The sequence below is a fragment of the Rhopalosiphum padi genome, chromosome 1 (assembly GCF_020882245.1).
Source record: "Rhopalosiphum padi isolate XX-2018 chromosome 1, ASM2088224v1, whole genome shotgun sequence".
NCBI lineage: Eukaryota > Metazoa > Arthropoda > Insecta > Hemiptera > Aphididae > Rhopalosiphum > Rhopalosiphum padi.
Window position 1 is genome coordinate 42688922 of NC_083597.1, and position 12211 is coordinate 42701132.

Consider the following 12211-nt stretch of genomic DNA (forward strand, 5'->3'; position numbering starts at 1 on the left):
TGATATGATAATGCATAAACTCATTTGATATATTCAAATATTATGTTATGAAATAATAATAATTTTTTTTTTTTTTTTTTTTGATATTTGTTAACTTAAATTTGAGTGTATATAAATAAATAGTATTACGTTAATTTAAAATATCAATTGCATATTTAACGTGTAATTTTTAATTATTATACAATTTATATTATTATTATTTAATATTTTAATTAACAAGATTATTTATATATATATATATACATAAATACAAAAACACGTAGGTATTTTTGTCTACAGCGGAAACGATGAATTTAATTATCACTAAATTCATATTAGCACAAAACATTTGTTTTAATAATGTACAGTTTTTGTGTAAACTTTAAAGATGCTGGTTTTTATTTCTTAGTCATAATCCACACAATATATATATATATAATATATTCCTTGATATTCCTTTACTAATAATTATAATTTAAAGTTTAATGAAATTAAAAGTGTAGTCGATAATCTTTAAGACTTACTTTATGTGTATATATAAAATATACTTATTAATTTGATTTTTTTGAAACTTAATATTACGGATGTTTGTTATCTGTTCATCGTTATACGATTTTACTATAAAACCCTCATCATATCGAAAAGTATTACCTATATTAAAAATGTATTTTTTCATGATATTTTAAATATAATACATAACAATTATGCATTTTATTATTTTATAGCTATAATTTGTATGTATGTGTTATACTTTTGAAAGACAACATCTCATTTTTTATTTCATACGACAGTTTTTCTGATAATGTGATCCATAAAATCTAATTAAAAAAAAAAAAAAAAATTGTTAATTAAATAGAATTAAAGTTTTTATGATTAGTATCGATTTGCTTAGTTGAATGATAAGGGTAACTCGAAAATGTTGACATACTATATATACCTATAAAAACTTTAAATACTTATAACTATTAACTAATTTAGGATACTTGTTTAAAATTCAATTTTCATATATATATAACTTAATATAAAAATATTCTATTTCGAAATATAAAAAACTTGAAATATATATAGTAATTTTAAAAGTAATAACTTAAAAATATATTATTTATTCCAATGAGATTAATTGATTTTCGAGATTATGAGGGTCTTATGTTAAAATAATCTGCAGTATATTAATATTGATTATTGCTTTTAAAGTTTTAATTTGATGAAAATAATGTCTAGTTGAACACACATATTGTTAATGATTGGATAAATAATTATGTTACTGGTTTAAATCTGCTTAATATGTTATTTCGAAAATCAATGGAAATTGTAGAAGCTTCAAATATAAAATACTATAAGTCTTAAATACTAAAGGCACCTAATAAAATTATGCAATATGCGTATATATGTACAGAAAGTCCGTTTAAGGTTAATCTTCAATGACATTAGAAAATTTTTCTCAGTTTTTACGCTCAAATTCAATCAGTCTTTCTGTCATATCGAAGTGGGGATTTCTGCCTTTTCTTGTTACTTTATAATATTAAGAAAATTTGGCGGACTTACGATACGAAAAAGAATACAAGCGACATTACAGGGTGGGCAGTAATGTTTACGACCGTAGCACATATTTATCTGACAGTGGAATATATAAGGATCCACCCTGTATATAGCCTAATCAATAATGTCTCCCAAAAAGTTACCGTGTCGCCCTGACCCCATGGGGTTTGGGTGACTTTTGCTCATAATTATTACCTTGTGTATAGTATATAGTACATGTATGTGTATGAGTTGGATATATGTTTTATATATTGTTTTATTTGCTTTGGAGTTTGGTCAAAAGAAGGGGTGTTCGATTGAAAAAGTGAAAATAACAATCTTACGAGCGTTGGGAGGTCCCCAAGCGAAGAAAATCCCTTGCCACCAAACTTGTAGCCAATATTGCTTATACCCTACATCGTGCATACAACATATGCTAGACCTTTGCTGGATCGGCTTCTGATAATTGGATCTCACGGGAAAAAAGCTTCTGGTCGAATATTGTTTTTATACAGATAATATTGAGTGTACTAGACAAAACCAGCTTATTCATGTCCTCTAAACCCTTTAATAATCTTACTATAATTAAATGGATTTTCTGCAATTTCAAAAATATAATTTATTCTTAATATATATTAAAATGTTAAGTTTAATGTACATCATATATAATTCTATGGACAATTTTTTAACCAACATTTTTTTTTTCGTTAGCATACATTTGCTTTTAATAATATGTATAAATTGTTATGTATATTTAATACCTTTACCTTTCAAATCATGGAAATTTATTATTAAAAAAAAAACTTGATATCTTGTGCTATATATACGTACATATTAGTTATAGTTTAATGAGGGTAGTTGAACTATTTAAAATTGTTTTATTTTTAGATACAAAGTTTTGGGTAGTTTTAGACTTTATTTGTATCCAGCTTCAGTTTAACGATAATGTATGACATTTTCAGTTCTACCAAAATACTAGCATATGTTTTTATAAAATATTACTTAACCCATTATCCAGAATTTATTAGTATAGTAAAATTTGTTCATCGAATTCTAATTTTATTAAATGTTTATTGTTACTATTGTTAATATAATAAATGTGAACAGTATAATTTTTAAAAGTAAAATTAGGTATTTAAAAAAAAGTAATATCATCTTTAAAATGAAATGGTACTAAATTGTTTGTTTATAATCAATTTTAATTATATAATATTTATTTTAAAATTTAAATAAAAGTAGTTTGTGTTAATTTTATATTAATATTTCAAAAAGATAATAATGAATTATTTATAAGTAGGTGTATTATTTTTTAATATAAATTGTAGTTTGGCAAAGGTAGATCGTGCGAAGAGTTTTTATATATTATAATAGAGTTATAAAACTTTTAAAAGTAATCACTGTGATATATTATGAAATAATTAGTTATGAATAATATATACTAATTTTAAATTAATTTCGAAATAATTGGAATATTTTTTCATACGTTGTATGTTTATTGTAATTATTTTAATTTGTTTTTTTTTTCAACAGGAACGCGGTGTATAACATAAGCTTGGCTGATCTATCCGAAAATCAAGTGAGTTTTTTTTTTATTACCATAATATATTTGAAAAAAAAATATGAGGCTTTTATTAAGCTATTCAAGATTGTATTTCATATTCTGATATTAATTAAATATTAAATATTTAATACCTATTGTGTTTGCAAATGTATATATTGCGTGAATATTATAAAATGTCTCGTTTGCGTGTCGTTTTTACGATGTTGATGAATCGTATCATTAAACTAATTTTTATACAATTTTTATATCATATAAAAATATCAACAATAATAATCATAATTTCAAAAATGAATGGTCAGGGCATCATTAAATGTAATAATAAAAAATCTATAGATTATAATATTGACACCATACGTGAGGATGAGGTGTGAAATATTGTTATTAAACTTAAATTACCAATTATTTATCTTTCAATGTATTGCTCAGCAATAAGCGAAACAAAAAAAGGTTTTTGTTATGCTAGATTATACTGTTGTGTTATAGGTAGGTTATATAACTATATAAAATCATAAATAAATTACGATCTCTACAAATTAATTTAAAAGCATACTATCATATCTGTGAAGGATAATTTAAAATTTCAATATATTCAATTATTTTTATATTCGTTAAGTAAGGAACATATTTTATTTTAAGTCTTTTGATTAACTTTCAGATATGCGGTTAAAAAATTGTGAACAAGTTGAATTATTGTTGTAATATATATTATTTTAGTATTTAATAAAATGTAATCATTACAATACTTATATGACTTTAGAATTAGTGTAAGTATTCAGTATTTATTAGAACATTTAATTATAAAATATAATGCTTTATTCATGATTTTATTAAGTCCCATTGATATGCTTACTTAAGTTAATTGTTTGGATCATGGGCATAAGAAATAAAAATGAAAAAAAAATACTATTCAAATATTTAGTAATGGCAGATACAAAAGAATACAAAAGAAACGAGTTGTAGTATTAGCTGTTGAAAAAATGAGAATAATAAAATATGGGTAACAAATAAGTAGTTGCATACGGATTTTTGTGCGTTCGGAAATACTCAACTGGCAACATCGTCTTGAGACGCTAACAACTAGGAGAAGGGGGCGTAATATCGATCGCGACGGACTGAAAACATTGTACAGAGCGATTCAAACGACCTAGCGAATCCGGTCTATATACGTACTGTATAAAATATGTTTAAAATAATTTTTACGTTATTCAATTGGCCTCGTGGTTTATATTCAGTAGACACCAATATTTTGTAGTTAAAGCTGATTGGTGTATACCGATTACAAGATCGTCAGCTGAACGTAGGCCATTAATAATTGATTATTTTATACACATTTTTAAATATTAGGTATACATACTGATTTGGTCTCGTGAAATTATAAAGTTTTTTTATTTTACAACTTTGTCGAATCACTGAAATGCACATGGTTTACATTTTACTCATTTTAGTTTTTTTTTTTTTTTTTATTAATGTTAATAAAAGTATTGTTGTATGTATAAAACTATAAAGTTACCTTTGTGTTGTGAACGTTTTGTTTTGTAAAATACCGCCGTGTACGTCGGCGGTGGAATTTAATCGTGCGCGTAAAGAGACTGCGCACACATAAAAACAGTAATAATCATAATAGTCATAACAATAACGGTAATAACACGTTCGCGTACACGCAAAAGACAATTGGTATTAATTCGAGAGAATAATATCATAATAATAATAATTATTATTATTATCATAGTAAAGCATTGTATAAATACACACGCACACACACACGCATATATATATATATATATATATGAATAGTAGACCTTTGGTCAGGATCTGGAATTAACGAGCTTACGACGAAATTTTTGTTATTGTTATATATATATATATATATATTCTGCTTGAGAGGTGGAGTGACATAGAGAAAAATCGGTCACGCGGAAATGTTGGCGGTGGTCGATTATTGGGCAGCAAACGATCTCCGACAATGTCGTTCACTGTTTTTGTCGTCCGATTTTATACAGACCGTCGACGGCCATTTTGTTTTTACGCCGACCTTTTATCAGTGCGGTCCAGCTCTTTAAACCGTTAGCATAGTGTAAGTCCCATCGTCGTCCCGGATATTACAAACGATCTCTTTCACTGTGCCAACAATAACAACCGCCACGGTGTCTTGTTCTTATAACTCCTGGTTTTATTGTGCCCACTGCAGTCGATTCGCCTCTCGTATCGTCGTGTGATGTAATAATACTAAAAAAAAACGGCAATGATAACTCGACGTTTGGGCAAACTCTAGCGGAATCGATCGTTTCGCATTATTGTCTGTCCCTACGAAGGGCGCCGCTAATGGAAGTTTTCGAAATCGTTTTGTTGTTATACATATTAGGTATAGTCTCACGTTTTGAATATACGCTCGCAATTTGAGACATTATATTTGTGTTTTTGTGAACATGTAGGTATGTCAAGAAAATTACCGTCAAAAACTTTTGAGCTTAAGAAGGGAAAGTTTTATCAATCATGGACGGATTTCCTCTCGTGTTTTCATTACGGTATAATATTATTTAACTTTTTTCTCAAGATTTGGCTACCGTTTTTGATTGAAATACAACGTTCGACTTTATAACATGTCATGATAATAGTTATAAATGTATGAAAACAAATTATAAAACGAAACTTATAACTTAAGTGAAACCATCACCGACATGTCACATTGAATAATCGTTCATAACTATATGCGTAGCAAATTATGGTAGTAAAAGGATGTTTACTGAGATCTTAAAATCAAATATACTCTTCAACGTTAACATTTCCTTATCAATTTAATTTAAATGGCGCGTAGCGTAATAGGATAATATATTAAAATGCATACTGTTTACTTAGAGCTTAATTTATATAGTTTGATGTTAGGGGTACCCAAACAAATACAGGATTTTTCCTGATTTATGCATTGACCATTTAAGCATTGATATTTATTATGTATAATGTGTATAGTGTATACAGTACATATATTTTATTAAACAGGGTAATTCACCGAGAATGCCTACTTCCATTTTTCATTTAATTATAAACTTATTCAAATTATTGATTTTTGGAATTTTTAAATATATTTCAAGACTTTATTTAAAAACTGTTGATATTGTTTATACTACTTAATGATTATCTTGTGAAGGTTTAAAATTGTTATTTTAATATAAGAACCTTTCCCCTTTTCCATTGTAAACTATTTTGGTAAATCATTTTTCTGAAAATGTTAATTTATAAAGACAAAACTAGAATGAGTAGATTTGATTTATTGGACTTTGTATACTAAGCATAATAGGAAAATAATATGAAGGCTATTGAAATTTTAAACTTCTATTAATATATTTCATAAATTTGGTCCAATTATAATAAATTAATAAATAATAGATTCTATCTATTTTATATTTTTATAAAACCAATTTTAAGGATTATGATTTTTAGTATTACTTTTTAATAACTGGCTGAAAAACTATTTGATCGTATTTCGAGTTAAATTAAATCTACCATCGAATATTTAAAAAAAATGCAGTCACGAAATAATTAAAAGTAAAAAAAAAATGGTCCTCATTTGATAAAAAAGTTTGTATCATTACAGTACACTGCTTAAGTAATATAAAAAAATCTCAAGAATGTTTCTTACTATAATTTAATATTATAGTATATATAAATGTTTTTTTAAATCAAAATTTAAATGTAAAACTAGCGGTGAGCATACATGATAAGTTTTTTTATCACTCTGTATGGTTAACATGCAGTACCTATATATTAATTCTAAGTAAAGAAAAATATACACAAGTAGTTTAATATTTTAAAGAATATAATAGAACAAAAATTGCAATTACATTTTTTTTTTTAATATGCCCTACGTTTTGTTTGTTACGATTTCTAATAGTTTTTCTGAACCATTTAATAATAAAAATAAGAACTTAATAATGTTGTTGTTTCGGTGGGCAGGGGGTAGAGAGGTATCATTCGTATTAGCTGTGACCTTGTTAAAACCACGCATAACAATATTATACATTTGTTGACTGTCTTATAAACACGTCTATTATTGTTTAGTGCATTTATTTATTCATTTATTTACGCCTCATGGGCATAAATGGTAGTTATATTAGTTATATTGGTACTATATGTATAATAGATGATAGAAATAAAAAATGATGTCAGGACAATAAAATATGTATTACATTTTAATATCTATAACACGATATCTCATGTAGTTTCTGCTTAGAATATAAAAATAAAATTGTATTATGTTTAAATCAATTCCACGTTCATTCCACTCTGATTAAGTTATATACTTCTAATATGAAGATCTGTTTAAAATAATTATCTTTTATTATAAATAAAAATCCAACGATATTTCCACGTATGTATTTTGAAAATAACTAAATGCATAACATGTATTATCTATAAATAATTCGCAGATCTAAATATATCGCAGTCGAATTATAGCATTATTATTATTTTTTAACTTCGAGACAACCGTAAATAACTTCGGAAATAAAATAAGTGATATTTCCATAACATTTATAGTGTCATAATAGAAAACTATTTTTGGTATTTATTATATAAGGTCGTCATTGTTAAACAATTTTATTCGTGTTATGGCGATGCGTGAACGCACGTATTTCGTACGCCCGAATTATATACATAAACATGTGTAATAAATATCGTACACGACCGTTGTACTGTAATGTCTGTACCGTATATACATACACTAGTGACGTGACCCAGTTGTATATAATTTTTTCAATATTTTTGTTCTCTGTTTGAATTTTTTTTTTTTGTTCATCGAATTCCAAAATGGCAAAATGTCATTCATTTGTCTCGTCGTTCGCATTAATTTCGTCGTCGGCAGTGTCGGCTGTGGTGGCGCTGACCGTTCACGCGTGCACCAGTTATAGTTGGCTGGGGGACGATGAGCAAATACATATAAAGCGCACGTTTCGCGCATAATTGATGGCCTTTTCGATTCCTCACCGCCCCACCACCACTACCACCCGCTCACTACAAACCCGTCCAAAAACCGTTTTACCCACTAAATGGACACAGGGCGCAGTGACGACGGCGACGACGACCGGAGGGGAAGAATTGGCGGCTGTGTGTGCACATTTCACATAAATATAATGTCGCTGTAATGTACTTATGGGTGAACGCGCGTGCGCCAGTGGTGTCCGCGCGAATATTGTCAACATGGAATGCAAATGTTTGTGTTCGACCTCTTCGCCCCCAGTGTCGGATGACCAACCAGCCGGCCTGTCGAGAGTTCAAAATCGCCGTGTATATGTGTGTATGTGTCAGGGAGAGAGGGGTTACGCGTAAAATAAATATAATAATACGCGATCACCGCCATCTCGTATGTACACGGACATTGTCGTTAAAAGTTCAAATTAATCCATTAGACCGTTTTTTTTTTTTGATTTTTTATTATTACTATTATTATTATTATTATCATCGTATCGTATTGTTTACGCGTCGTTACGGTCGCTCTGGTGGATGGCGGAAAGAGGAAAAATCGCTATCAATTAAATATATGTAGGTATATAATGCACAAGGTTTGTATAGGCGCGTGTAATCGATATCGTTTACGGTGTGTCGCGAAGACATTTTTTTTCCCAACATAAACACAAAAAAATAAATTAACGTGTATTAACTAACCGGTGTACATGACTCGTGATCGTTATTGCATTACTATTTACCATATAGTATTACACAGGCGATTGTAATCGACTAATTATGCGTATTGACAGAGATTTAGCTAAATGTTTAGTTTTTGATGAAGCTTAAATGTAAATAGTTTTACACACCCAGTTAAATCATATTCTTCTTTCAATGTTTTAAATGAGTTTGTCCCCTTTCCTGAAAATATATTAGGTACATATTGTACGATAAATAAAAGTCGTATAAATTTAAGTCGATAATAATAATAATCATAATATAATAATTATCTGCGTATATAAATGTAATAAGGTCGTTGCCATAAATGCGATTCCAACGAGTCTTCGCCTCGATAATGCGCGTTGGTGGCGGAGAAACCACCACCGCGAAAAACTTGGAAACTGTTAATATGTAGGGTTGGCGTGTGGAGTGTACGATGACGCGTATATAGTGTGTACGCCATCTGTTTCGCCAAAGTTTTATTCGCACCAAACTCGGTAAAAATCTCAAATTCTTTGCTCTGTCTTTCCCTCTCGCTCTATGAACTTTTGACTCTTTTATATTAATATTCGCATTACGAACAAATGAATTCACCCAGGTCGCCGCGTGGTGGTTGCAATGATAATAAATACGTGTACGTTTTACGCGATATGTCGTTTAGTGCGGTGCGATACTCGAATGCGTGGCTTTTGCTCGTTTCTCGTTTTTTTTTCTCTTCTTTATAACACATAAAAGATTATTCTTAAAAAAATCACGTCAATATTAAAAAAAAAAAAAAAAAAGCGTGGATAAAACCTGGTCTATTTTGTCGATTTTGTTATGATAATAATGTCGTAACCGTCTCTTTAATGGTTGCTGGTGGAGATGCAGTATGGAACGCGCATTTTTCCGGTGCGATAAAGAACATATAGTTCGCTGCTATTCGACACACACTCTATCTACATATATATATATATATATCTTTCTCCCTTACGGTTTCGATCGTCGTTCCATCTCTCTCGTATTTTCGGAGGAAAAAAAATATATGTATGCATAATAAATCACTCTCTAATGTCATCCGTTTTGCATACGACACGACTATGAGATCCTCTCCGCCGCACAGGCTCGCCCGCTCACTGTTCCGCGTGAGTATAACATATAAACAACAATAATGTTTCCACACAATCGCTTAGTTGACGGCGTCGGTGGTAGCGGGCGCGAAGAGCGTACTGAAACCAGACGGGGAAAACATTTGGGTATGGAGGTGGCGGTGGTTGAGACGTGGATGTGGTTCGGGGCTGAGTTTTCCCTTCGGCTAATCTCGTAACGTCGGGATAGCTATATATTCGGTACACGCGTTATAAAGAATGGCCCAAGTTCAGATCGGTGGCTGCCGCTACTTTCTCGCTCTCCCTCCTCCATGTGCCCGTGATGAAATTGGCCAAGGGGGTTGTTGGAGGCGAATTTCCAACTTACTTTATTAAATTCAAGGTTCGACAGAAATTGGTGCATAATGTATGTGTGGATGAATGTATAGTAAAAAGTATCGATAATCATAAAACATACAACGGAGCCTTACTGAGCTTCGTGAAACGAGACCGCAAACAGATGGATATTATACATAGTTTTTACTCAACGAATTTTTATTTTGTTATACGTTTATGAAATTAATTTGTTAGGTATTTTATGTTACATTTATAACCATTAACCATATATACCGTTATGTGTTACAGTGGATAAATTATGTATACACACTTGTACGGTGTACGTATGTATGTTATTCGAGTATTAATTATATTATGTAATTATAATCACTAAAAGGCGATTAGGTGTATGGCGGCGTATTTATAATCAGCGATTAAACTTGCCGCGGTGTCGTTGTGGTTATGTTGTACTACTAACTAAATTTCGATTGCCGTGAATTCTCAGAAATGTTGTTAAAGAGATTATGAAATGAATAGAAATCGCCATTTTCAATATTGACTCAACTCAATTACCTAACTATAATAGTTATACGCACTTCAAAGTTTAATGCTAAGGACCTCGGTATAACATTATTTTGGAACAAAAATTTAGGATAAGAAACTAGCACTATGTTTGATGTTTATACGCGAAAATTGTTTACTTCAGTTATGTAGTTATAATTAAGTAAAACTTAAATATACTTATATGTATATCTACACCAATATACAGTGTACAACATTCGGTTGGATGAAAATCAGCTTTCATTCAGATATTCGATACTATTTATTTATCTAATATTATGAAATTGCCATGTTTAATCCGAAAAAAAGATACAACAATATTTGTCATTTATGTTTGACTTAAAATATTATAATAAGTAATAGTACCATATGTTAATAGTTTGTGTGTGTGCCTTGTTTTCATTTAAAATAACATAAACAATTGATTCAATTAAATTGCCGTATTTATTTATACATAAACAACTTATATAATTTCGATTTTAATATTTAATAATCTATTTCAAAAAATACAACAATAGCTTTGTCATATTGATTGTTATTGCAATTATAATTTGATATACAATTATTTCGCAAATATACCAATCAGATGATTAGTTTTATAATGTACATCAACATTCGATATATTTAGAGTTGAAATTAAATGTTTAATATAAGTCATCAGGAATCTAATGTGAGATGATAAATCTCCACTGAAAGCATATTTATTTTTTTTTATCTATTTTTGCATATAATATTATTTTTAAAAACGAATAAGATATATTTATTTTTATTAGAACTAGATGCCTGTTATGTTTATTATTAAATTATACAAATTGGCAATTATATTAAAAATTGATTTTCATTGGTAACCAGTCTATTACAATAAAGACGCAATATTAAAAAGTTTATATTTAATACACGTTATTTGTACTATATTAAATTCTTTGATAGATCATTAATTTTGTTACATACTTAACACTTTGTTGATGTATAACTATCTATTTTAACTCCTTTAACTGTTGTATCTTTTTTCATTGTTCACAATATTTTATGGTCTGTTTTATGCATAAAATAATGAAATACAATTACAAACAAATTTGAAGTATATATTTTTTAAGAAAATATTTGTTAGTTTAAATATTAGTTTAATATAGTTTCATTATAATAACAGTTGCGATGTGTGTGTATATATATATAAATCTAATGCTATCAATTATTGTTTGTTTAAATCGCAGAATATTGCTTAACTGCAAAGGTATAACTTTTAAAGATAGTTGAAATAAAATTGTATTGTTTGTATTGTAAAATTTTTTGTTTGAAACATTAATTGTGTAAAAATAAAAAGCTTGTTCTGGTTGGTCCATTAGTATCGTTTCTGACATTTTAAAAAGGTTGATTGAACTTGCATATTTCTGATTGGTTCATTTAGTATGGCCTTTTAACTATTGAATGGATATGCAAAACAATGAGGGATGACAGGTGAACAAAAACAATGGGAGAATTGTACAGTTTGTATACTGTTTTCATTACTGTACGCTATATATTTATTTTT

At 28.7% G+C, this 12211-nt stretch overlaps 1 protein-coding gene across 1 annotated transcript in view; it reads left to right on the plus strand.

Moving 5' to 3' along the window:
- Window positions 1-12211, plus strand: part of LOC132932357 (semaphorin-1A) — a 168456-nt gene that overhangs the window by 116881 nt on the left and 39364 nt on the right. Inside the window, exon 4 of the mRNA XM_060998702.1 lies at window positions 3028-3073. Within this exon, the coding sequence (XP_060854685.1) occupies window positions 3028-3073 (46 nt within the window). The remainder of the gene's footprint in view (window positions 1-3027; window positions 3074-12211) is intronic.